This window comes from Patagioenas fasciata, chromosome 6, assembly GCF_037038585.1.
Source record: "Patagioenas fasciata isolate bPatFas1 chromosome 6, bPatFas1.hap1, whole genome shotgun sequence".
In the NCBI taxonomy this organism is placed as follows: domain Eukaryota; kingdom Metazoa; phylum Chordata; class Aves; order Columbiformes; family Columbidae; genus Patagioenas; species Patagioenas fasciata.
The window spans coordinates 30,363,196-30,388,292 of NC_092525.1; the positions used below are offsets into that span (position 1 = coordinate 30,363,196).

The 25,097-nt window shown below is 36.6% G+C and overlaps 1 protein-coding gene across 7 annotated transcripts in view; it reads left to right on the forward strand.

Annotated features, from left to right (window-relative positions):
• DPYD (dihydropyrimidine dehydrogenase) overlaps window positions 1-25,097 on the forward strand; it is a 340,194-nt gene that overhangs the window by 134,154 nt on the left and 180,943 nt on the right. For all 7 annotated transcript variants that reach the window (XM_065842651.2, XM_071810396.1, XM_071810393.1 and 4 more), the window contains 2 exons: window positions 20,421-20,528; window positions 23,519-23,688. In XM_065842651.2, coding sequence (XP_065698723.2) covers window positions 20,421-20,528; window positions 23,519-23,688 — 278 coding nt within the window. The remainder of the gene's footprint in view (window positions 1-20,420; window positions 20,529-23,518; window positions 23,689-25,097) is intronic.

The following is a 25,097-nucleotide window of genomic DNA, read 5'->3' on the forward strand; positions in this document are numbered from 1 at the left end:
ATACAAGCAAGAAAAATTTGGATCAGTGCTTGAATCAAAAGCCAGAATGAGGAGGTGATGAAGTGGGGCTGGGACAGTTTCCATTCCCCTCCTGCGCCTCCTGAGGACATAAGGGAAGTTGTCATGCCCTGAGGGGCTGGAGCGGCTGGCTTTTTTGCTGATGGACCTTTAATGGCAGGACAGGTTTTGACTTGATCAAGATGTGTGTCTCTGAGGCCTGTCTGATACTGCTTGGCAGCCAGGGAACAGTCACTGAAAAAAATTATTTTATGTTTGGGCTGGTAATGGTAACTTTGGGCAAATCCAGGTGTGCTTCTGGTGTAACTCCAGGAAGGGACAAAGGATTGTGCAAGGCAGGAAACCACCAGACTACCATTGATGTATGAACTGGTGGCCGCTATGTTTACAAGCGATTTGTTTGGTACCACTGTTCTTCAGGAAATGGGTGCAACTTCCCATTTGGGTTGATGCAGGGGAGAATATTTTTAGTTGCTTGGGAACTTCTCCAGGAGTATATGGTGTAAGGGCTAAGGTAATTGGTAATGTCTCTTGGGGGCAGAGAGGGTCCTAGTGGAATTACAATAGTCTTCAGAGAAGACCAAACAGCAAGAATAGTCAGCTCTGTTGTCAGGTGCAGGAAGAGGAGATGGCACCACGCAGGGCTGCATTCATATATTCAGTGCTGAAGTTTAACTACATGCACAAACCAAAAATTATTAGAACAGGAATCATGATCTGGTCTGTCCAGGTCATTTAAGTGCCACAGAAGCAAAATTTAGGTCGTTATTTTCTTACTAAACCATAACCCTTTGATGTTTTCCTTCTTCATGTGGCTTTCACCTTTCATCTCACTCAAAAGCTTTTTGGAAGCCTGTGTTTATTGAATAGTAAGTTCCTTAGGGAACACTGGTCTCTGTTTTGTTTGGAAGGTACCCACATCCCAAATGTTCAATACTAAAATAATACTTTAGAAATTAATATATGTTAATTTAGATATGCCGTTAATTTGATGGGCACTTGCTTTCCATTAATTCCTATGTATGATGATACCATCCACAGGGCAGGTTTTCTCTCCTAAGAGCTGCAGAATTTGTCAACTCATGTTTGATTGAAACGTTGCTTTCTTATTAATGTTTTGATTGAGTTTGTCAAATTTTCCCACTTATAAGCTGTCCCTAATTGAGACAACCACATTTTGCTGCTAACTGACCAGTGACAGGTTGGAGCAGGTCCATTGATTTTTACTCTATTCCTGGAAAGACCTTAATTTTAACAAGTAGTGGCAAGTGAGGACATAGTCTTTGGGTGGAGATTAATGGCCATATGGTGTTGTTGCTTATACACTGGAAAGCTTAGTTATTTACTGTAAAATCTGACTCAAAATTCTATACGCAAAAGAGAGACTCCTACTTGGTTTGTTTCCATAACAACACACAAAACAACATCAATCACTTATAGTAGATCTCCACACTCCATAATTAGGGATGCAGTTTCAAGAAGTGTGGGAGGAGTTGTGTAAAATGTTTTTATGTTAAAAACAATGTTAGGCCTTGCTCTCACAAAAGCTTATGCACAGACTTCACTTTATGCAATGTAAGTAATTCCGCTGGCATTTATGGCTATGTCTACACAGCTCTGATGCCATGTCTGGCATGACTATTACGTCCTGTCTGAATGACAGATGTATAAACGAGGTTTGCTTGAGGGGGAGCTTGCCTCCTGGGTAGGGAGCAAACTTGGTCTTGACTTGGGGTTTACCTCTATAGACAGTGTCAACAGACCACTTTAACTTGGAATGCATGGACTTCAGTATGAGTGTAAAATATTGTAGAAATGTAATGGCAAGAAAAAACTGCTCAAAGTGCTTGGTTTATAACCACAACAACCAAAAAAATGCACACACACACACACACACACACACACACACACAAAAACACAGCAACCACCCCCCCCCCCCCCAACTGAAACAAAAAAAACACACACAAAAAACCCAACCCAAACCAGAACACTTGTTTATCTTTCTAATGTAGAATTCTAAGCCAAGGGGACATCTTCTGAGAGTATATATAATATTTAGAGCTGGTATCATGTATGTTCATGACATCTCTGCTCTTCCTAGAGTACAGCAGTCAATGACAGATACAGACATATACATCTGTTGAAACATGATAACTTCTTCAGCAAGCCAGTTCTGTAGCCCTTTTAATCACTTGTAGTGATCTACAGATTAAAAAGGTTCAAAATCACAAATACAAAGTATTAATTCTCCACTAGATTTGCTACTTCGGTAGGAAAAGCTTCTTTGGTTTTAGTTTTGTTCTGGTGTTGTGGTTTTTTTGTTTGTTTGTTTTGTTTTGGCTGTGTTTGGTTGTGTTTGTTTTGTTTTGTTTATTGTTGGTTTTTGTTGTTGGCTTTTTGTTTTTGTTTTTTGTTTGTTTGTTTGTTTGTTTGTTTGTTTGTTTTGTTTTAAATACATATGGTCTATATTTTACAGTACCAGCCTGAAATACTTTTAAGTTCTCCTGGTATTTTTTTAAGGCAATGATATAACTAAGGTATATGAAAACATTTTCTCCAAAGCATCTTGCAGCTGAGAAATCCTTGGGCACCAGGTGAGGGGTGTTTGAGTCTTGTTGCTATGAGCTGCTCCAGAGACAAGGCTGGTGAGGTGAGCCTGGGAAGGAAAGGCTGTAGGGGAAAACCGTGCAAAAAGTGAGGGAGAGCTGGGAAAAAATAACAGGTAACGGGCAGGCAAACAAGAAAAATATAATACATCTACAAGGAAATAGAACTGAAAAAAGTAAGAAAATATAAAGGAAGAAAAAGTAGATATAATAGAACGCATGAAGTGAAAAGAAAAAAGCAAGTTGAAGAAATAAAAGATGAAAGACATGAGCAATATCTATAAAGATGAAAAAAATGGATTAAAATTAAGCAAAAAGCTCATATAGCTGTTTTAGCCACTTTTTCAATAATTTACTTCCTTTGATAACATAGATGTCAGTTTTTTCTTTTAAGAAAAAGAACAAATGAATAGATATGTTTTGCTGAATTTGGATCCTTTATGTTCTTTGTAAAATACTGCTTATTACATATGCCAAATAAGTAATATCTAAAGTTAAAAGAAGTATTTATCTAAATACTTCTCCCGACTGGTCAGCTGTAATAAGTTGGAAAATGGGTGTCTTTTGAGTTTTTGTATGTTGGTTTTAATTACATTACTTATTCAACTTAAATAGTAAGCATATTGTTATGTCAGTCAATGTATTGTGTTGTGGGTTTTTTTTCTTCTTTTCAAAACATAATTAAATAACTGCTAAGGTTGCTAGGTGACAAGTTAGAGAAGATGTATAATTAGACATGTCCAAAATAAGTCAAATAGTGGAAATTAGTAATCCTGAAGGGAGGTTGCCATTGTCTGTGCTGACACCAAATGACCATCTCACTCAAACATACAGTTCTTTGAATAGTCACCTCCCGCTCTGCTGCTGCAGCTGAGCTCTTACTGCTCTGTGTGGAGTCAGTGTAAATAGGGTGGACATTTAATTACGTGTTAATTTTGATTTGCTTTCTGAATAACCCTTTGACAACGTATTATTCCTAGGTTTTTAATGTTAGCATTCACATGTGTTTGCCAAAGACCGAGGGTGTAGCTGCCCCCCAGTACGTGGCGAGTCTTTCTACCTGTGTCTGCTCTGTACAGGCTACTGGCAAAATAGAATCACAGACTGGTTTGGATTGGAGGGGACCTTGAACTTCATCTAGTTCCAAGCCCCCCTGTCATGGGCAAGGACATTTTCCACCAGACCAGCCTGCTCAAAGCCCCATCCAACCTGGTCTTGAACACTTCCAGGAATGGGGCATCTGCAGCTTCTCTGGGCAACCTGTCCCAGTGCCTCACCACCCTCAACGAGAAGAATTTCTTCCTTGTATCTGATGTAGTCTGTCTGCTTCCTGGGCTGTAAAGATTCTGGTGATGGAAGATCCACTGTTCCAGCATTTTAAAATACTATCGTGTGAATGCCCAAGAGCCATCACAACCTTGCTTCTAATGTGTGGTCCTCAGCAAATCACTTAAGTCTTTTGCACATCTATAAAGCACAAGGTTAAATGTTCATCTGTTATATTTTGAGGTTTGGCTGTTTATGTAGCACCCTGAAAACAGAAAGCACTACAAACAGTAAGTGCTATTTGTTACTATTGGTATCCAAGTAACTCATGCAACCAAACATAGAGTATAGCTTGCTGTCTGTCTGACTGATTTGCATTTCTACATGCAATGAAAATGGGAAGGTGTTGCTATAATATCACTACCTTCATTTTATAAATTTTATGACTCTTGCAGTACAGCCAGAAATTCTGCATGCCTCATTTGTTATACATTTAATTACAAGGCTTCAGAAATTTTAAATATCCTATTTTCTTTCTTCTTCAATGTCACGATGGCATTGCATTTATGGCATCTTTCTGGTGGCACCATTTGCTGACTGCATCATTCTATATCTCTTTCCAAGTTTTTAAGTAATCTTAACTGGATGTATGATTTACCTTTCATTAATATTCCCCTATTCTGTAAAATCTATGTAATGAGGAATTTTGATTACAGTACAGTGTTCTAAACTGTCTGTGTAGATGATTGGATGAATAAATATGTAAATAGCAAGGTCTCCCAAACCTCCCTTGTGGTGTTTCAGTAGAAATCTCTTTTTATCTTGAAAAGACTGCATTTAGAAATAGTTTTGTTTCTTGCCCCTTGAACAGTTTTTTCATTCAAATATTCTAAAATGTGCCTTAATTCATTACTCTGTTCCTGAGCTATGAGTCTCTGAAAATGTCTTTTTCTTTTGTGTTAAATTGGTGATAGAGATGACCATGAAAAAAAGCAGCTGCCTGATTTATAAATATATATCTACTCAGCATTTGATTGCAGACTCGAGATAGATTTAAGGGCTTCGGGGAAGACCTATACTTACAGGTATGGAGCTGTGTCAGTGCATATGCTTGGTGATGTGATTGTCAGTGCAGGGTTATCAAGCTGATAGTTTTGATCACGCATGCTCTACTTTTAACATACAGATCTGATTTTGCATTTGAATGCATAAGTGAATACTTGTTTTCTACTTGCATGTGTACTGTAGTCAGAAATAGCAGTAGTTACCAGAGTGCAGAAGTCAGAGCTGGATGTTTTTAGCAGGGGATTCTGCTTATCTGCATCTGTCTGTTTTCACACAACTGTTGTTGGTGCTGAGGTTAATTAAAGTTACTCTGTGGCAAGTGTTCAAGCAGGCATAGTCTAATTTTGTACGTGAAGCAAAACTAATTTATCATTGAAAATACTGTCATGAAAGGCTTGGTTTGGTATAACTGATTTGGTGATGCCGAACTTCTAAAACCTGATTTTGTCTATAGGGCAGTGCATGTACAAATCAAGATTTTCTGTCTGCATGGTGGGATTTTTACACGGACTTGAAGGAAGGTCCAGTATCAAGCAGTATCAGTTGTAACGTGTTCAAAAATGCCATCAGAGGTAGCATGACTGTTCTTACATGTTCTTACATGACTGTAGGTAGTGATATCTAAGAAGTTGTTTTTAAATATTCACAACTTAAATGATATGAGAATTGAGGAAAATTGTATTCAGACTTTGTTTTAAAGTCATTGGCCTTGTTCTACACTCCTGTCTTACAAGATTGGTATTTTTTAATGAGATGAGTCCAATTCCATCACTTACTGGGAAGGGGACTGCGAGTGACAAGATGTGGTTTCTGTGAGCAAAGTATGTATGGTACTAAATGGAGGTTTTGGAGTGAAGAAGTTTCAAAAATTAGCTTGTCAGACTTGTATGAGAGGTGTATTTTCTAGTTCTTCATCCCTGAGCTTTGTCTCTGTGTAGCATGGGTAAATGAAGAAAGGATCTGATTCTTAATACACTGCCACTGGCTGGGAGAGTTCTGTAACCAATAGAAATGTGTGTATATATATACACATACATATACATATATACATATATATATACATGTGTGCATGTGTATATATATGTGTATATATATATACACATACATATACATATATACATATATATACACGTGTGTATGTATATATATATATATGTATATATATATGGGGTCTGTGGAAAATGTCTGTAGATGCCTGTGAATTCATCTTAATTTTCTGTGAATGTCTGGCACCCTTGCCCTAGTAGAGAATATTTTTCTTTTACCTAACTGTATTAGTGGATTTTTCAAATCCCAGATAAAAAATTCAGAAATCTTTCCATGGCTTAGGACCTCAACCGGGGGGTATTTCATAGAATCATAAAATAGCTGGAGGTGGATCTTTGGAGATCGTCTTCTCTAGCCCCCAGCTCAAAGCAGGGTCAGCTAGAGCAGGTTGCCTAGGACTGTATCTAGTCAGGTTTTGAACATCTTTGAATATATAAGAAGGCTTGCTCTGAAATCGCCTGGCACTCCTGAGGTTCTTTGCCTCCAAGGCAGTCTCTCTGCTAAATACTGCATCAGTAATATACAGACATGCAGGTCTTTTGGAAGACAAATTATGGACCCTGAAGATGCTAAGGTTCAAATCAACCAGAGTATTTAGGTGCATACCCAGGAAGGGGTTTGTTTCAAGTCTTGTGTTCAGTTGGGTCTCTAACACCTTTATCTGTGCTGCAGTTAATGTTAGATTTCTGCAGGGAAACTTTTTTCAAGACTTGATTTTGTAGTGAGTGCTTCCAGAAATGTATCTGACTTTTACTGCCCAACTTGCCTACAAATCCCAGGTAGATTTTCCTTCTGGCACATAGGTAGTCCCAAAAGACTGCCCAGTATATTTCTGAACAGATTTCCATGTTTAGAAGTTTTTGCACTGATTGTGCAAGTAGGCATGTTTATTAATCTTTTGATCTTCAGTGTATTTCTGTTTCAAATCTAAACAACATGTTACCAACTATTGTATTTTATAATTTTATATAATTATAGATTATCAATTATTGACCACTGCCAAAAGCTTTTTTTTTTAAAAAAAAAGAAAAGTTTGGGGCTCATTTGATTTCAGTTTTACCTTTATAATATTACACTGAATAATTGTTTCTCTTCAGTCTCTTCATGATTTGCACGGACAATATTTCTGCTAAAGAAGGTAGATAGAATGTAGCGATTTTTTTAGCATGAAGGAATTGAAGGTTATCTCTGTGCTTTCCCAATTCATTGATTAGCCGAGAAAGTCTGATAGCTAACTGAGGGTTTCCAAACAGTGTCAAAGTGGCAAGTTGATGTTAGCATAATTGAAGTTGAATATATTAATTTTGTCTTAGTAATACAAAAATTAATGCATTTTGCTACTGACTTTGCTCTGGATTTGAGCAAAAAGACAGTGAAGGGCCTAATACTATGAACAACTAAACTTTTTCTTTAATTGTGCAGCACTCAGCCTTCGTCAGGTAGTGACCAGAACATCAAGCTGGTAGGTCTAATACTGGACAGACAGCAAGAAGTGTCTTGACAGTTTGCAGAGATTTCTTTGTATAAAAAAAGATGGAATACTTAATATTAGCTTAGTATGTGCTTGTTGACACTATAGCATATCCTCAAAGCCCTAGACAGTTTTGAACAAAGTTATCTTTTAGCTCAAAATAGAAAAGTGAACTAATAAAATACAGTAGACCTCCAAATAGTCTTTATTTCAATGAGCCTGATTTCAGGACCCCCACAGAAAACTATCTTCTGTTTACCTCCTGAGGATTAGTAGAAAAGCTACATTTTCTAGAACTGCCAAATTCTACATTTGACAAAAATGTTTTAGAAAGAAAGAATACCACAAACTGCATCTTAAATTTATGCTAGTGGCATTGGATTGAGGCACTTGAAAGCAATTTCAAGAGCAGATTTGCATACAACAGAAACCTGTAAGCAAATTGAAAGTGCTGTTTAGGATTCATAGAGGAACAAAATGCATGCTCCATCTCTGACATAATTTGTCTTGAGGTTTATGAAATAATTTTTCATCGGATTATAATATTTAAAGTAATTAAAGATACAATTTGCTATTTAATAAACAATGTGTTTTGTAACTTCATTAAGGATGCTGCCTTTCTTAATTGTAATGGTCCAAAAGGTTGTCAGTGAACTGTACATTAACTGCAGAGATAATAATGATTTTATATGCTAATAATTTTTAAATGAATAACTCATGTAGTTTTTCAGCCACACGGGGGAAATAATTTACATTCCTGAAGCTTGCTATGGTGTTAACCCCTTTACTTGGGGAGACTGGATATCCTTGTATAAAATGTTCATTTGTTTTACATTAGCACTAATGCAAGCATGTAGGACCCACTGGTGTGAAAGGATTAAAAGCAGCAGCATTAGACAAGCATGAACATTTCAGAGAGAAATCCTTGTTAGAGGGACCCATTGGGACTGTGTAACTTGATTTTCTATTTATTGATCAGATGCTTCTTGGTTTTGTTACCATTTGAAACTCCACTGGGAGAGAATCTTCCTGCTGTAGTACTGCAAATACAAAAATATGCACCAAGAAGACATTAAGGACCCATGCTCACTCCTTGGGATGTGGCTGGACTAATATAGGTATGGATGGGATGCCTCTGGTAGGGGAAGCTCTCCTAGGAGAAATTGCACCATTGACTGAAGGCAATTTCAGGGATCTAGTTTTAACTTTCTGAAACACAGTCATTTCTCTGGACATGTCCATCTCCTCTTCGACTGAAAAGAGACTTAAGTTCCTGCTTCTTTGATGTTTTAAGTATTACAAAAATCAGTTGTTTAACGTAGGAAGTATAAATTTTGAATTTTTTACTTAGTTGTGAAAAGAATGAACTTAAGAGGAGGTGGTGCCTGTGCAGATTTCTGCACCCACAAGCCAAGTACCTGATCTGTGATCTTCAGTGAAAATGTTTCACTGTGTTTTCTTGACTGTTGGACATTGAGGGGGCATTTGGAGATCTTCATCATCAGTTTTATGCCTGTTTTCTAGATAATAGCCTTACAATATCTGAAGTTCGGCTGCATTATATAATATTTCTGACCCGCAGTACTAGATGTCAACAGTACATGAAACACTCAAGGAAAACTCAGACACTTGATGAAAATGATAGAAGTAGTTAATAAAGACACCGTGTCTTGAAATACAATTTCACAAGAAACACAACATATGCTGATATTGGGAAATAAATTAAGATTTAATTAAATGGATTAAAAAAGACATTAGACAATTTATGACTACTTTCTGTCATTGACCCTTACTCAGATTAGAGTCTGGTCCAAGTATGATCTTACATAGTTATTTCCAATATGTGAAAGTGTACAGGGGTAGCTATATAGTTGGTTTACTGTTTCTCTGCATTTTTACTTGTGTAGGAGAATCTCACTATAACATCATATTTACACAGAACTCCTTGCTACAGCTGCTTTTAAAAGTAAAAGATGATAAATATGTGCTTAATGGTAAGGACATTGATGTGAAGTGGGTCAGTGACCTGAGTGAGAGCTCATTGACTCTGTAGCATGTTACAGGAATGTCATATTTGTTGCAGAGTACTCTGCACTGACATACAGCATGTGACAATCTGAAAAGAAAAAGCTTGTGACAATGCGTACTTATTATTCACCTACAATTATAAAAACTGTCTGCTATTTTTCTTAATTGATAGTGAACACTGGAGCATAATCACGTTGAAAGTGTCTCTTCAGAATGTTGCTTTAAAGAAATGAGTAAGAAAGTCTTCTCAAATGTTTTGATAGGTGATTCATGGCACTGGAGCTGCTGACAAAGAGCCAATGTATCCAAGCCTATAAATATGCAGTTACGAGAGCTCTGGAAACATGCGTTCTGGTAGTGTGACAGATTCAAAAGGCACTTTTTCTTCTGGAGTAGATTTCTGAAGTTGCTTTCTTCCTGTTCTACATTCAGATACTGTTGTCTAATTAGACTAATTGGTTGGCAAATTTGCCTTCTTTTAAATAAAATTAGATTGGAGTTGAGAGAACAAATATCATCAGAAACCTGAATTACTCTTTCTTTACATAATAATTGTTTCTCTTTAGCAGAGCAAAATTAGGCTTTATTTTTTCTACAGGATTTCTGCTTAGTTGACTATAAATGACACTTTTCCAGAAGGAGGGAATATTGGCAGTCTATTTATAAACCTTTAAAGTAATCATAGTAGAATGACTGACCTCCACCTTACCTGCGGTGGCAGTAATGGATACAGCTCTAACAAATAACTGTTACTGGGTGGTATGTGTACAAAGTGAGCTTGCCTTAAGTCAGTGCGTGTTTTGTGTTGTCTTCTGAAGACCCAAAATACACTGAGTATAATGAGAATGAATGATAGCTAGATGTGTTCTTTCCTTGAATTATTGGCTGTATTAGATCCACAGGTCCTGTGCACACCTAGGAATCTATAACATCCGTTTCAGATGAATTTGGAAACAAGGGGCTGCATTTTTTTATTCTTGGTCCAGAGATTAAAATTGATCACAGGAGGCACAAGAGAGCAGATGGTAGTATCACAGCTCAATGTGGTTAACAGGGATAGTGCATGGCTGCTGTTCTACTTAACTGTGCGCGTACAGGTTACAAATATTATTGATTGCAAGGGTCAGTGAAGGCTGGAGGGAGGTTGTGTCACTTGATGCTATTCGGTATTTTTTAAGGGACAAGAGCTATGAAGCCTTATAGCAGCTGGGACAGGTACAGTTTAAATCTGACAAATGGAGATTTATGTTTGTGTGAGCTGGCAAAGCCCTTCAGGTAGAAATAATAAATGGAAATTTGATAGGTTGTTATATCGTAGGTCAAATAATGTGCTGTAGAAGAAGGGGGAAAAAAGATTTAATTATTACCTTTTCATCAGAACGCACTGATGAGAGGTTTTCAGTTGTAGATCAGTGCTGCAGAAAAATGAGTAATGTTTAGAAGCCTTTTTCTGAGGCATCATTTAAAAAGATATGTAGAGATGGTTTACCTGAAGTGATTCAAAAATGCAGCGTAGGCAGAATGATACAGGAGTAATTACTGAATAAGCTTTATAACATCTCTTTGTTCTTCTGTGTGGACAAAACCAGTGTATTAATATTCTAAGATTTAAGATAAGACAATATAATATGTTCACAAAGAACTGGGAAGGAATGTTTGTTTCCTATATTGAAATTTCAGATAGGTTGGTAATTTTTCATCAGTATTTGGAAGACATTGCTGGTTTACACTGAAGAATTTTACATTAAAAAAAAAAAAGGTTTGGGTGAATCCTTTTTACATTTTAAAAACAGGAATAACCAATAAGTCCTATATTTTGCAAGTATTATTTAGCATGTGGGATTTTCTTTGTGGATAACTAAGATTTTACAGGTATTTAATATTGATAGTTATATGGGGCATAAAAGGTGTAATTAATCTAGCCTTTTGTTTCATAGTCACCATATGCAAACAAAATGGAAGGTATGGAGAAAGCGTGCAGACAGAGTAATAGTAGCTGGTTTAAGAAAAACTTTCTGTGATTCTTAACTGTTTATATTTGTAACACCTTGATACCACTTGTCAGCTATTATATTACCATTATATTGAAAGTATGGGATGATTTAAACTAGTACAAGTTGATATTGTGTCAGTACACCTCATTGCAACTTCCTTGCTGTAGAGTGCCTGAGATCTGATTAAAGGTATTATTCCAGAATATTAATTACTGAATTATTTCTCATACATTTCCACAGGATGAACTGGCTGTTTTTGATAGTTGTTTTTTTTTTTTTTTTTTTCAACTGTTGCTTTGGAACAGTGTAGAGACCTATTATTTATTTTCGTAGTGATTCCAACTAAGCATTTGTGGCTTTTTCTTTGTGGATGTTTTCCATCAGATTTGTTCTCATTTTATCCATTCCCTGCATAGTTACCATATGTAGCTTCTATTGATTCAACTTTTCAAGATTTTTTTCCAAAATTTTTTTGAAACGAAAGAAAATAACTGAAGAGATCTTTTCTGTGCTAACGTTTGACTTTCCTACTGTAAATTTTCATGGGGTTTGATTATACCTATATGCCAGCATGACTGCCTAAAACTGGACATGTTAGACAGCTAAGTTATAATTAATCTGCTTGGGGAAAGATCTTGTTTCTATTGCAGACAGCTTTTGTAATATTTTCTGCTTTCTTTTCTGGAATCTGCTCCCAATCACTCCATGCAGTTTATTTTGCTTTTGCTTGTACATATTTGGATTTTTTGTAGTGTGTAAAATCCTTCTACTCTGACATATGGTTTCTGAGGTGATAGGTTCTTCATGTCCTTCAAGTTACTGATAGACAGTCCCCAAGGAGGTGATCTTGCTTTTGTGTCCACTTCAGTTCAGCACTGTTTACTGAACAAGAGTAAGCATTGGAACCAGTTTCCTCTCTAGTGTGGTGCAGCATATCACACCAACAAATAGTTTCTGACTAGTGGCTGGAGAAAACAGAGCCACCCTGTGTCTTTCCTTTGACACAGTGCTAGGAACACACGTGTGGAAGGAAGAGGGAAAGGAACTGGCAACATTAGCATGTCAGATCTTAAACTTCAGCATCCCTGCTATGCCAGTTCAAGGATGCTCCTGAATAGTGACAGCTTATGCCAGTGACCAGATTCCAGTCAGGGCTAAAAATCCAGTTCAGCTGTATTGTAAGCAGACTGGAACAGGCTCTTTTCTTGAGTCAAATGGTACATTCTTGTGTTAGAGATGAATTTGACTGAGACAACTAAATGCGTTTCTCCTAGTGACCTTTTCAGATTTGTCGCTAGTATAATAAATGTTACCAAGGTGACATAAGGAAGGTTTGCAGCAATATTCCACTTTATTTTTTACAGCAGATATTTCTTCAGTTACTCTGTATTACAGTTTACAGAACTCCTATGTTCTACAAATCAAGATTCATAGCAAATTGTTTCATTGCTTTAAGTCCCACAATAAACAATACCAGGCAGAACAGAACCAGAGGGAAGGTAAGCAGACTTCTGCATTCATCCTTCTCTGTGATGAGGTTTACTTCATTGCAATCTTCACATTTCAGCAAGTTGTTTTACCAGGACTACCATCTAACTTCCTGTCATGCTCAATTTGACTATTACTTCAAATATGGACAGCATTAAGTATCAGTTTCCAACCTGAGAAGAAAGGCTAGAATTACCATCTGTTTCTTAATTTAGGAAGCTGTGTATCTTTGCCCAACCCAGTATCACTTCTAGTGTGTCCTTTAAAGAGTTATGTTTTGAAAATGCCTAGTCATACTGTATGCTTCAGTTCTGAAGAGTGCTTTTGGAGGTTAAGTGCTCAAGTCAAACTGGGAGTTGAAAATCTTTATGATGCTTAATTGAATACTCAGATATTGAGAATTGCAAAATCACCATATCATTTCTTCAGATCTTTGTTTAATCATCTTGAAATGCTGATGATTTTCACTAAAATGCATTACCTTAGTCATATTCGAGTGTTACCTCAATAGTACTTGAAGTGCAGGTCCCATATATTGACCATAATAAAATTAAGAAGAGCAATTAAGACTAGGCTGTTGCTGGTAGGCTAAAGCCCTGAGAAAAGATGGACTGATTATTGTAGAACCAAATTAGGGGTGGACTCTAGATCTGATGGGACTAATGAGTTCACCTTTGGACATTTTGGACATTAGATGTCAATCTAATCTGAGGATGGGATCACTAAATGTGAAGACAGATCAGAAGGCTGCAGTATTTTGTAACCCAAGCTCAGACATACGACACTGGTTGTGTGGTCATAATCCTAATTTCCATCACTCACGTGCATTGCTTCTGGGCTCTGCCTGGGATTTCCATCTGCAGTTTTTGATACCTGGCTCTTATGAAATTTTGGCTACATCTAAACTGGGATTGGACAATTGGCTTCAAAGAGAAGTTGGATTACAAGAACGGATTTAGTTTTGGCTGATCTGACTAATTCATTCCGATTGTTTCAGTACAGTTTGGAAGAGCTTGGATTGTTGTCTCTGTGTCTAATTTAGCAACAAAGTAAGGTGTGAGACCTATAGACTGCATTACTTACAGGTTCACCTATGTATTCAGATGATTTTAAAAGATATGGTACGGACATAGCTGTTCAGCTTAGAATGCACTGCAGCAATTGTGTATGGCTCTTGCTGATAGATGTGAAGGGTGTTCTTTCATATATGCTGCACATAGTGTTCATTCTAACTTGAGGATAAGAAAAGGCTAAGCCAAATGCCTTGTAGTTCCTTTACTTTTCTCCCTTTTATTTTTCTACGAACAAGGCCTTTAGCCATCATTGGGGAATTACTTTTACAAACCTTGCAAGTGTACCTATTTCAAAGTAAAGAAATCATTAATAAAAAACACTAAAAAGGAGCAGTTATATTACAAAATAAATATAGCAGGCTTACAAAGAAAACAAATTTGAAAGAGCCACCTGCTGTGGAGATGAGGCAGTAATCTCAACAGCAGGAAATAAACGGAGAGAGGAAGAAAATACAAAAGCATAGACATTAAAAAAGTAATTAAAACACTTATCTCCATCAACATACATAGCAAACAAAAAAAAATCAGCCACCTAGAAAACACACTCTATTGAACCTCACAACAGGAAGTAACAAAGCTGCTACTATTAAAAAAAAAAAATCTGCAGCAAAATGAGAGAGATCCTTTAAAAATACAAGCCTCAAAAGTATTTACTAATGTGTTAATCACTAATGGACTGACCTTGAGAGAAGCTGAGCACCTGCAGAGCATTTGCAACTTTACTGGGCATTTAGTGTTTTGGAATAAAACATTTAAAAATGTAGAGAGAGTAACTCTTTAGATACCAATAGCTTTCTGTTCCATTTCTAATGAATGTCATAGCACAAATAGTCATGCTGTGTTTAATATAATCAGCTATGTGGCACAGCTTAGGTACCATATTTGGATAACTTTCAGTATGGTTCACATCTACTGTTGTGTAATATTGATCCTTAGACAGCAATGTTATCAACATTGATATGGAATAACGTGGCTTCTTATAAACAAATAGGTAGAGCATGTCCCACTTCATACAAATAGGTTGTATCATGTCTAGGGAAAACTGTAGATTTGACAGTTATGAGAATCTGCTGTTTTGATGTAAGCTTTCAGGAAAATAATATACTTAAAACTCATGGTCCAACTTATACAATTCATGGATCGTGTGACAGAAAATAAAACTGCTTTAAATACATGGATTTTGATCTCCATTTCCCCAGACCACAACCTAAATAGACTTGTTGAAGAAGGAGAGGATTCAGAAATATTAAAGGATGCTTATGCAGTTGGAATTTACAATATATTCTTTCTTCTCTGCCATACACCTTTGTAGTCACATGGACCATATGGTAACTGTAGCTGCAAGTGTCTGGGCAAACGTGAAATACTATCAGAAGTGTTACATCTGAGATATTTTTGTATGGTAACACAAGGAGCAAGTTGAAACTCTCAGTGTGTAAAAGGGCAGGGAGATGGGACAAAGTGAGTACATTGGTGAATGGAGTTTGTTGGTTTTTGGTTTGCTAGTTGTAAAAGGCAGAAAGAAAACTGCATAGCCAGGGAATCCAATTTTCTTTTTTTTCTCCTTTGTATTCAATTTGGATAAATTTACAAATGTAATGTCATTTTGAAATTAAGTTGAATGTTTCATTACTAAAAAAGTCAAAATAGAGTGTGTTGGCTTTTAAAAAAATTATTCTTGCTATATTCAAACTTAGATTGCATTCACCAGCCTGAATTTACATTTTTACCTGAAAGTAAGAGGTTAGTAAAAATTCAGCCAGTTCTCGTCTTGAAAACTTTCTGCTGTCAGGACTGAAACAGCTAAGAATCCAAAGAGGGCGAATAGCGAATATTGCTTCAAAGATCCTAGCTCTTGATTTGTTTATCTGGTCCAGCTTAAGTTTTTCCAAAATGTGGTTATTATCACAATTAAAAATCAAGCAAACCAAACCTTTTAGTGTTTGATGTGAGCAAAACCAGAAAACCTCACAATGCTCTAGTAAGTTTTGTCCCTGTAGGCTGCTGTATATTTACACTTCAGTTTGAGCTCAGTTTTTTTTCGTCTGGAGATTTGTTTTCAGTCAGCTGCCAGTGAAAACTACACGTGACCCTTACCAAGGAAGAGGGCTTATTTTGGATGTCAGTTATTAAGACTGGCTGAGAAGTTCATTTGAAACTGCAAATCTGCCCAAACATGTTAGATTTAAGTAATCCAAACAATAAGTTCAGGTTCACAGGGCATTCTTTTTTCTGAAGGGGAAGGGATTTGATCAAAGTAAGAGAGAGAGACATGCTGTGCCTCTACTCTCACTTCAGTTTTTCTTTCCAGAGCAGGCTAATGGTTACAGTAATAGCAGCAGTGTTCATTTCCTTTTCAGACTTAGCTGATTGATGTGTTGATGTGCCTTGATTTATTTGGTGCAGCAACCAAGTGGACTACGTGCATTGCTCTGCATGCCAATGCCTTACATTGCATATACATCACTCTTGCATATTGCCTTGTATATCTGACAAATTGACTCTAATGGTTTAGCGATTCATATTTCATCTGGACTAGAAGATTGTGAGAGGATCTAAATTCTGTCTCTTTAAATGGAGATGATGGGCTTGACACTGCCAGTTAAGAAAATCAACATGCATCAGTTTTGTGAAAACGAAGAGTACAAGGTCTTGGTAGTAATGGTAGTAAGCAGATGTTGTCTTTTTTTCTTTTTTTTTTTTTTCTTCCCGCTAATATATATGCATGTATATAGTTATGTGTATATATAAAGGATAGAAAAATGGGAAGGTAAAGTCTGTGTTTTCCAAAGCCACTGTTATAGCAGCTCATGACTTTGGCAAGTATATGGTACATCAAACATGGGAGAAAGACCAGTGCTGAGGTATAGTCTTGGAGAAGGGGTTGTGGGGATCAAATGAAGGAAAGGATGAATGAGGACTTCATACTAAGTGATGCTTGCTGAGAGACAGCTGAAGCATCTGGAGGTGAAAGGCAGGGCCTAACAAACTAGAGGGTCAGGAACAGAGATGAATTACTTTCTATGCTGTTCCTGACAGTCCCAGATTGGGACTATCTAGATTAGCTTTTGCAATGCTGAACTAGATATGTCATGCAAATTGTTATTTTCACTATGTTTCTGCTTTATTCTTAGTAAATACCATTTTCCACAGCCTGTGAAACTTCATTGTGTGCTTTGGCTATCAGTTGCTTCAGAAGCTTGTTCCCTGGCATCAGCAGGTGAAGGGACGGAGGTTTCGGGATGCCCGGGGCTGTGCCTGCCGAAGGTGGGCGCTGGGCATCGCCCACTTCTTGTGTGTGGTTGTGCAGAGTCCATCCAAACAACACCTGTGGAATTTTGTTTCTAGGCTCCCTCCTCTTGTTTGTCCTTCAGAAGTGTTTTAGATGGCTTGCAGGTGGATTTGGAGAGAACTGACTACCATTGGCTTCAGCCTAAAACCTAGGGGAAAGACCTCATGTTTTTCTAAGCATTTTTTCTTGAGTGGCTCCTGGCTATTTTGTGCTAGTGTGTGAATTCCCTTTTGCTAAAGGATCTCTTTGATTTATCTTCAAAGGGTATTTCTCTTGGTTCATTATTTTGACCTAAATTGTGTCTTTCATAGATGACTGGGGTTTTTTAAATTTTATTTCTTCTCTAAAACCATTTGCTCAAAACTACATTTTTCCTCTACAGCTGTTTTTTCATCAAATGTTCTCTCTCCTGAGAGGCTGTTGGCTATTTATCAATATTTGATCTGTCTGTAAAGTGTACTTCTGTGGGGTGGCTGTTTATTATGAAGTGGTGCCTCTCTAAAGTGGATCTTATCAGTTTTTGATCTCTTTCTCTGTTTGTCTACCTCTTTTTTAGCTATCCTAGTGGTTTTAAGAAATATCTCCCTATTTTAACAAAATTAAATGCAATAATTATAAAGGCAAATACTAAACAGCAGAAGGAGATACATGAGAACCCAGTACGACTTCCAGCAGATGCTTAGCAAAGAGCTTGGAACTGTGCCAGCTGTTTATAGGTATAAGAGAAAAATCCTCTCCATTTCCTTGAAATGTAAATATTGCAAAACTGGTTTTCATGGAGTTTTCAGCAAAATGAAAATAGTAAAATAAGTAGCAGAAAATGCCATGGATACTGACTACCTCTTGGTCTCTTTTTTTGTTGTATCAGCCAAGCTGAACATTATTGAATCCAATGCATTCTTAATCCAACTACTTTGATTTCAGTGACACTGAACTAGTGATGAACTTGACCATAAACATTGCAACATTCCCTTAATTCTATACTTTCTTCATCCTGTGGGAGCTCAATTACTGATGCTGATAGAGATGAAATTAGGAGGTGTTAAAAGCAGCAAAAATAAGTGGGGAAAAAAAAACTGTGTGGATTTCTCCTTGGTTTTGAATTGAGATAGACGTTAGGTAGAAAGGAAAAGATCTTTAAGGCAGACTGCGTGTCTCAGTAATGGCAAGAGTGTTTCTCCCAAGAATAAACTGAGACCTCTGATCTGGCTTACAGATACCTCAATAGAAATAGTTGGATTACTCTGTCCTCTGCCTGGAGAAAGTCCCTGAGAGCTTTTTCAGAGGTACTCTTCTTGTCATAGATGATTTGGCAATATATATAGAGAGGAAGACCTATGCAGTTTTAAAAATAATTTCTTTAATGCATTTTACATATTGTACTTTCAATAGAACTAAGTATTTCTGGCAACCTCTTAAGATATCTATTATTCATTCTTCATTAGCTGATATTCCAATCTACCCAGGAAGTACAGCATTCAGAGGTCTTGAAGTTCAGTATGTGCTAGTATTTTCTAACCTTATTTTTCTCAATATCCAACTATAGGTCAGCGATGTTTTGAAAGTCAGTTGTTCAGCAATAGTCAGAAGTCAAGAAAGTGCTCAGTAAGATGAGATTTATAAGATGTAAAAATTTCAGGATTTTTTAATTTACTTTTTGGCATGTAAGCCTTTTGAATTCACTGAGAGTATATTTTCATTTTCTTCACTGAAACTGTTACAACTAAAAATATCCTTTTTTTCTGATTGTGACGTGGTACCTTCACTCAGGGATCTAGAGGCTTAGGAAACTGCCTCCGTATCAGATGACTAATACAAAATCCTAAACATTCTCATGACCGAGTCCCGATCTTATGCTGTAATGAGACAATTTTTGCTGCTTCTGTAATATAAAAAGGCCGTAAAACTTCCCTACTTGGAACAGCACTCCTCAAAGTGCAATCCTGCTTTATTGTTGACACTAACATGGTGTTATTGGGGTTTTCCAGACCACTGTGTCGTAAAGAGGAGAAAGATTAGTCTGCTGTCCTCCATGTCTGGGAATTGGAGCTTTGCATGCTCCAATTCTGCCTGCTTGCTCTGAGGACTCCTCAGTTCTAGTGTTTTCTTAGTAAAACTGTTGACATTTACCCCATTTCAGTACGTAATTATTAATCAGCATACTTTGATAATATTATGGGGTTTTAGATGTAAATACGAAAGCCAAAACTCTCTTGAAAATACCCTGATAGATCATTTCATTTGCATGAAAAAAATGTTTTAACTTCTGTGGCAGCAAGGCTGGTGTTTTGTGCTGTCCAAATGTTCACACAGAAACAAGAAGAAATTCTTTGATAATTGGAAGATGGGTTTTGCTGCTTTCTTTTAATTGAAAGGTATTTGTTGCTATTATTGGTTGTGAAGTGTATCCCTGTCTGTATCCTACAGCTTCTGTATAAATGTGTGCTATTAATAACTATAAATAAATGTCAGCCAATAAGAACTTCAAGGTTTTGAGAAAACAATCAAGAATGGCAAATAATGATGGCATTCAAATACTCACAGATAATGCAGATCTACAGCATTGCCATTTGTCCTCCTCTCCTCATCCATTAAGCTGTTTATTATTGCCTCATTTGTATTATCTGCAGACTAGTTATATTGAAAAATGCCTCAAAACAAAGAGAACAAACCCATTTCACAGCAGTAAGAGTTACAAGTGTGTTCAGGTAAAGTAAAACACGAAAAGCTTCCAAGATTCTTCTCTTCCTCAGTAGCTTCCCTGCTTTTGCAGCCGGCATATCCTGTTCTCTCTGACCCTTTTCCCTGCGTTTGTTTCGGTATGAGTTTCATGAGTACAGAGGTTATCCAACAACCTTATTTGCAGTGCCAGCACTATTAAAAGATCACCAGTTAGGTAAGCAACTGCAAACACGAAGCTAGTCATTTGTGGTGTTCTTTTAGAAACATCTGTAGGTTTCTAAAAGTGCTGGTATTGAGGATGTTTTTGAGAATGTGCATGTGATGTGAAATATATATTGGTCATTGTAATTTGCCTTGTAGTTCTGATATACCTGAAAATATCTGCTTTAGGTTTGCCGGAACCAAAGAAAGACAGTCTATTCCAAGGACTAAGAATGGATCAAGGATTCTACACATCTAAAGACTTCCTTCCTTTGGTAGCAATGGCAAGTAAACCAGGTGTGTGATATTTTTGTTACAATCATGTTCAGCAAGTCATTAACAGTTATTGATATATCAAAATGGACAGTTGGTTACACAGCAGCACATCCAATTACAAAGCACCTCCCAGTAAATAGGTCTGAGTCAGGGTTTTTCCTGATGAGCTGCAACCTCAAGAGTGTGGTCTGGAAAGTCAGTCCTAGAGACTGTAAAGCAAATAGTCATGTATAAAAATCAAAGCACATGGCAAATCATTACCCCTAATAAGTTGTATTTGTTATTTTGAATTCTATTCAAAAGATTTCATAAGCTTCTCATATGTGTAAATTATATTGATATAGTGTATATATTATGGTCTTGAAAAAAATCTGACATTAAAGAAGCTGCTGGCAACCCATATAAGCAGCTGCTTTGTGTATTGTTGATAAATGATTTTACTTAATCCCAAGTCGTGTGCTGCATGTTTTACAGACACATTTAAGGGAACTTACAGGCTAAGACTCAGAACAACAATAGTATGCCAGTTCACTCAGTTCATAGGCACCAAGTGCAGTTTTGTTTTATGCTTTTACATCCTTGTTTTCAGCACAAAGATGGCTCTGCTTGGTCCCCAAGGAGTATTGCTGCTTTCACTGGCCCTAATGTGAAGTCATAAGCCCCAGATGGTTGTATGAGATGTGGCTTGTGATTTCTACACCATGTTCCCTCATGGTCTAGATTCCCCAGTGTGTTCATAAAAAAGAAATTACCTTGTACAGTTTTCTGAGCATATACTTAGTGCAGTGCGTGGTCTTGTACATATGACCCCATATTTAACCGCACATGTACCCTTTTTATGTACAAATTTATTTTCTACTGAGCATTTAGAAATTTTTTATAGCATCATATAGGGTTGCCTGCTTATTTAGTAGACTTTCTGTAAATTATATGTTAAAGAATATATCTTCTGTGACAAATTATTCTGATATAGAAGTGTATTACCTCATTTAATGCAAAACATTTACGAAGGGAAATTCTGCATCCCATCTGTCCCATCTCTCTGCTGTTTTGATCAAATGCTTATTTCTGTCTGTTTTCTTAATCTCAAAGTTAGCTCAAATGAATTGGGAGAAAAGGGTGGTGGGTTGTTTTTTTTTTTTTTTTGTGTGTGTGTGTGTGTTGTGTTTTTTAAGAAAGAGATATTTAAAAATGAAACAGATTGACAATCTGCACTGCAAACCATTTGTAGATTAACAAAGGAAAACTAATTTCTGCAAAACAATCCCCTCTTATAATAATCTGACTAAAAATACTTTCTAGAAATTTGTATGGACATGTAGCACTTGTATACTGTAAGTTGCCTGCCTGCACGGGGATCTGTATCTGTGATCTGCATATTTTAAAATGTTGCAAAGGAGCGCTCTCATTTTGCTGGGATATGTAATGATATCTTTTTATATGAAGTCTAGAATGAAAAAAATTCATCAGCTTTGAAAAACTAACCTTTTCTGACTGACACTCTAGCTATAGCCACCTCTTGCTCTCTAAATCACGGAATTTTAAAATAAAATATACACATCCTATATCCTGCTCTTTTTTTTTTTTTTTTTTTTTTACTATGACAGTCCTCTAAATAACAGGCATAATAGACTTACAGTAAAATTCAGATGTATACTACTTGTTAAAGTACTTTCATCCAAAAGGGATTTTCTTTGCAAATACATATTTGGTGTGAATTTACCTTGGGAGTGGCTTTGTTACCAAGAGCGAAGTGGGCTGCTGCGATGGAGCCGCTCTGAGCTGCCATTCACTTGCTGCACTTGTGCTTTTTCTGTTGCTCTGTGCACAATTTGTGAAGGGTTAAGTTCATTGAAAATAGATGAGAAAAGTTTGGAGAGGATGTTGAAATAAGAATTCTACTAAGTAAAGGTAATAACATGTAGGAGGATGTGGTTTCTCACTCTGTTTATATGTCTAAATTAAAAGCATTGTTTCCTTAAATGATACTTGTGTTTCTTTACATTTGCATGTGAAAATCTGCTGCTAGTATAGCAGGATACTTGAGTTAGAGTACAATGATTCAATGGCCATCTTAGCACCTCCTGACTGAAATTATCACAGGCTCATTGAGAATATAGCTTTAGATTGTTTATGGCATTATTTTTGAAGTTGCAATAATTTGCTTAATCAACACTTGCATTTAAACTTGCGATAAGTGCAGTCTCATGCAAGGAACACACACAGTTCAGTTTTACTCAAGTATTTCTTCTATAATGGAATCAGTAAATACAAACTGTAGATGACAAACACATAATATCGTCATTCTCTCCATGTAACTTCTGAAAATCATTTGTAGAAAGCCACTGTAGATTAAATGTTTTCTCCCAGTGAAAGATCTAGGAACTAATGTAGTAGTAGTAGTAGTAGTAGTAGTAGTAATAATAATAATAATAATAATAATAATAATAATAATAATAATATTCTTTCTACCTCATGTTCAGCTGCCTTAGAGAATAGCCTCTGAGAACTGTGTCATAGCAAGAACAGTGTCAGTGCCTTAGAAAACTGAGGAGGGGACTAACTTTGAGAAGTTATTACACAAAACTATTAACAACTGATCATCTTTTGCAAAATACCAAGTATTATTGTTTATAACCTGTTGTAATTTTTTTAACTAGGAGGATATTGAATCTGATAAAAGAAAAACTTACTTTTTGGGTTAAATGATCTCACAATGCTAATTTCAACCTGATAGGACCCACAACCCGACAAACGTTGTCATTTGAATTCTTTCCAGATAGAAAGGTGCAGCTGCTTAGAGTATTGACTATGAAATTATGTATATGAGCATATCTTAAAAACGGGAATAAAACTGTCTTTCAGTGAAGCAGAATAATTTGATAGTGACACTCCATGCTTGGAAACTGTAAGATGCAATTTTACACTTCTTTGGGTACAAGTACCTTTTGAGCTGTCATGCAGAAATGGTTTCTCTACTTGAAAATGGGCTTTTTCCTTTCATCTTTCAGGGATGTGTGCCTGTCACTCTCCATTGCCAGCAATACATGGAACTGTGATTGTGCTTGGGGCAGGAGACACTGCTTTTGACTGTGCAACATCTGCTTTACGCTGCGGAGCCCGTCGTGTGTTTGTGGTCTTCAGGAAGGGATTCACTAATATCAGGGCTGTCCCAGAAGAGGTAAAATTGAATAACAGTGTTTATGAGAAGAAATACTGGTTGTTATTTTTGCAAGGTCTGAAAGTGTGGTATAGGTACTTAAAAGTCATCACCTGAAGGTTTTGTTTATAAAAATACTCTTAAAATGTATAAATGTTTATTGAAGATCTTCATGTAGTCTCTGTATAAATAATTTTTCTCAGTTGTACCTGTTTCCTGTAAAGTCAGAGAGATGCATTTGCATACAGGGGTTAGAATTTCTTGTAAATTAGAAAATACAGTAAATTTTTTAATCTTGGAAGCACCCCAGAGATCAAAGCACCATTGTAGGTGGCTCTTCAGGTCATGGCAAGATCACAGAATGATACCTTCTGACTGCTGTCTAATGAATCTCAGTGATCCTGACTTTGTCTTGGGAGCCTATAAAATCTCGTAAAAAAGCTTCTTACAGTGATTTTGGTTTTGAATCACTGCCAGTGATAATGCAGCAATGTCATTCATCACAGATTTCAGCATTCAATTTGATTTTTAGTTTGGCTTTGCACTTTGGCATTTATCAGGACATCTGCACATTTTGAAACTGACTTTGCTTTCTCAATGTATCTGTACTACAGGAGGGTTTCTTCAGTTTAGAGTTGCTTATTTTGGTTGTCTTTTTCTGTTACCATTTGTTTGGTACATACTTTACATTTTTGCACACTTGAGGATATCAGGACATCTAATGCATCTTTATCATGAGTTTTATGGTAGTTTGGTAGATCTTAGAGAGGGGGAATGGAAGTACAAACAAAATAAATAGAGGGTCTCTTCCTTCATTTAAGAATTCTAGACACAATGAGATTACTGGAATCATTGCACTGACAGACTCATGGACTATTCAGATTCTTACTAATCAAGAGTCAGCTGTCACTCTGGACCAAAATCTTTGTTAGCAGCCTGGGTAAATTCCTAAAAGGTGTCAATATTTCTAGTCATCCAATCATGCAGTGGACTTGAAAAAAAGTGAAACAAAAGCTGCTCACAGCTAGTAACAGCCATGCTAGAACCATGTAAGGTCAGATATTACATGTTCAGAAAGGTTTTGTTGCGTAAACAGAGACAATCAAATCCTGAGGACTTTGCTAAGACAAAATGGTGTTAGACTTCAGCAGTTTTACCACAGCAGAAATTCAGAAGATCTTAAATCTGGATTTTCCCTAAGAAAACTTGTTAACACATGGTAGTTGGCATTTAATAACACCTCAAAACCATAGTAAACACAAATCATGGCATGTACTTAATGAATATTAGTCCACTTCCTAGAAGACTCAGTTACATAAGGTTCACTCATTTGTCCTCAAAGGAGTTGTATATATTAAAAGTAACAGGGAACAATAAGAAAATATGTTGGAGAAGCATTTGCATTGCAAATTTACCTAGTACCACTGTCT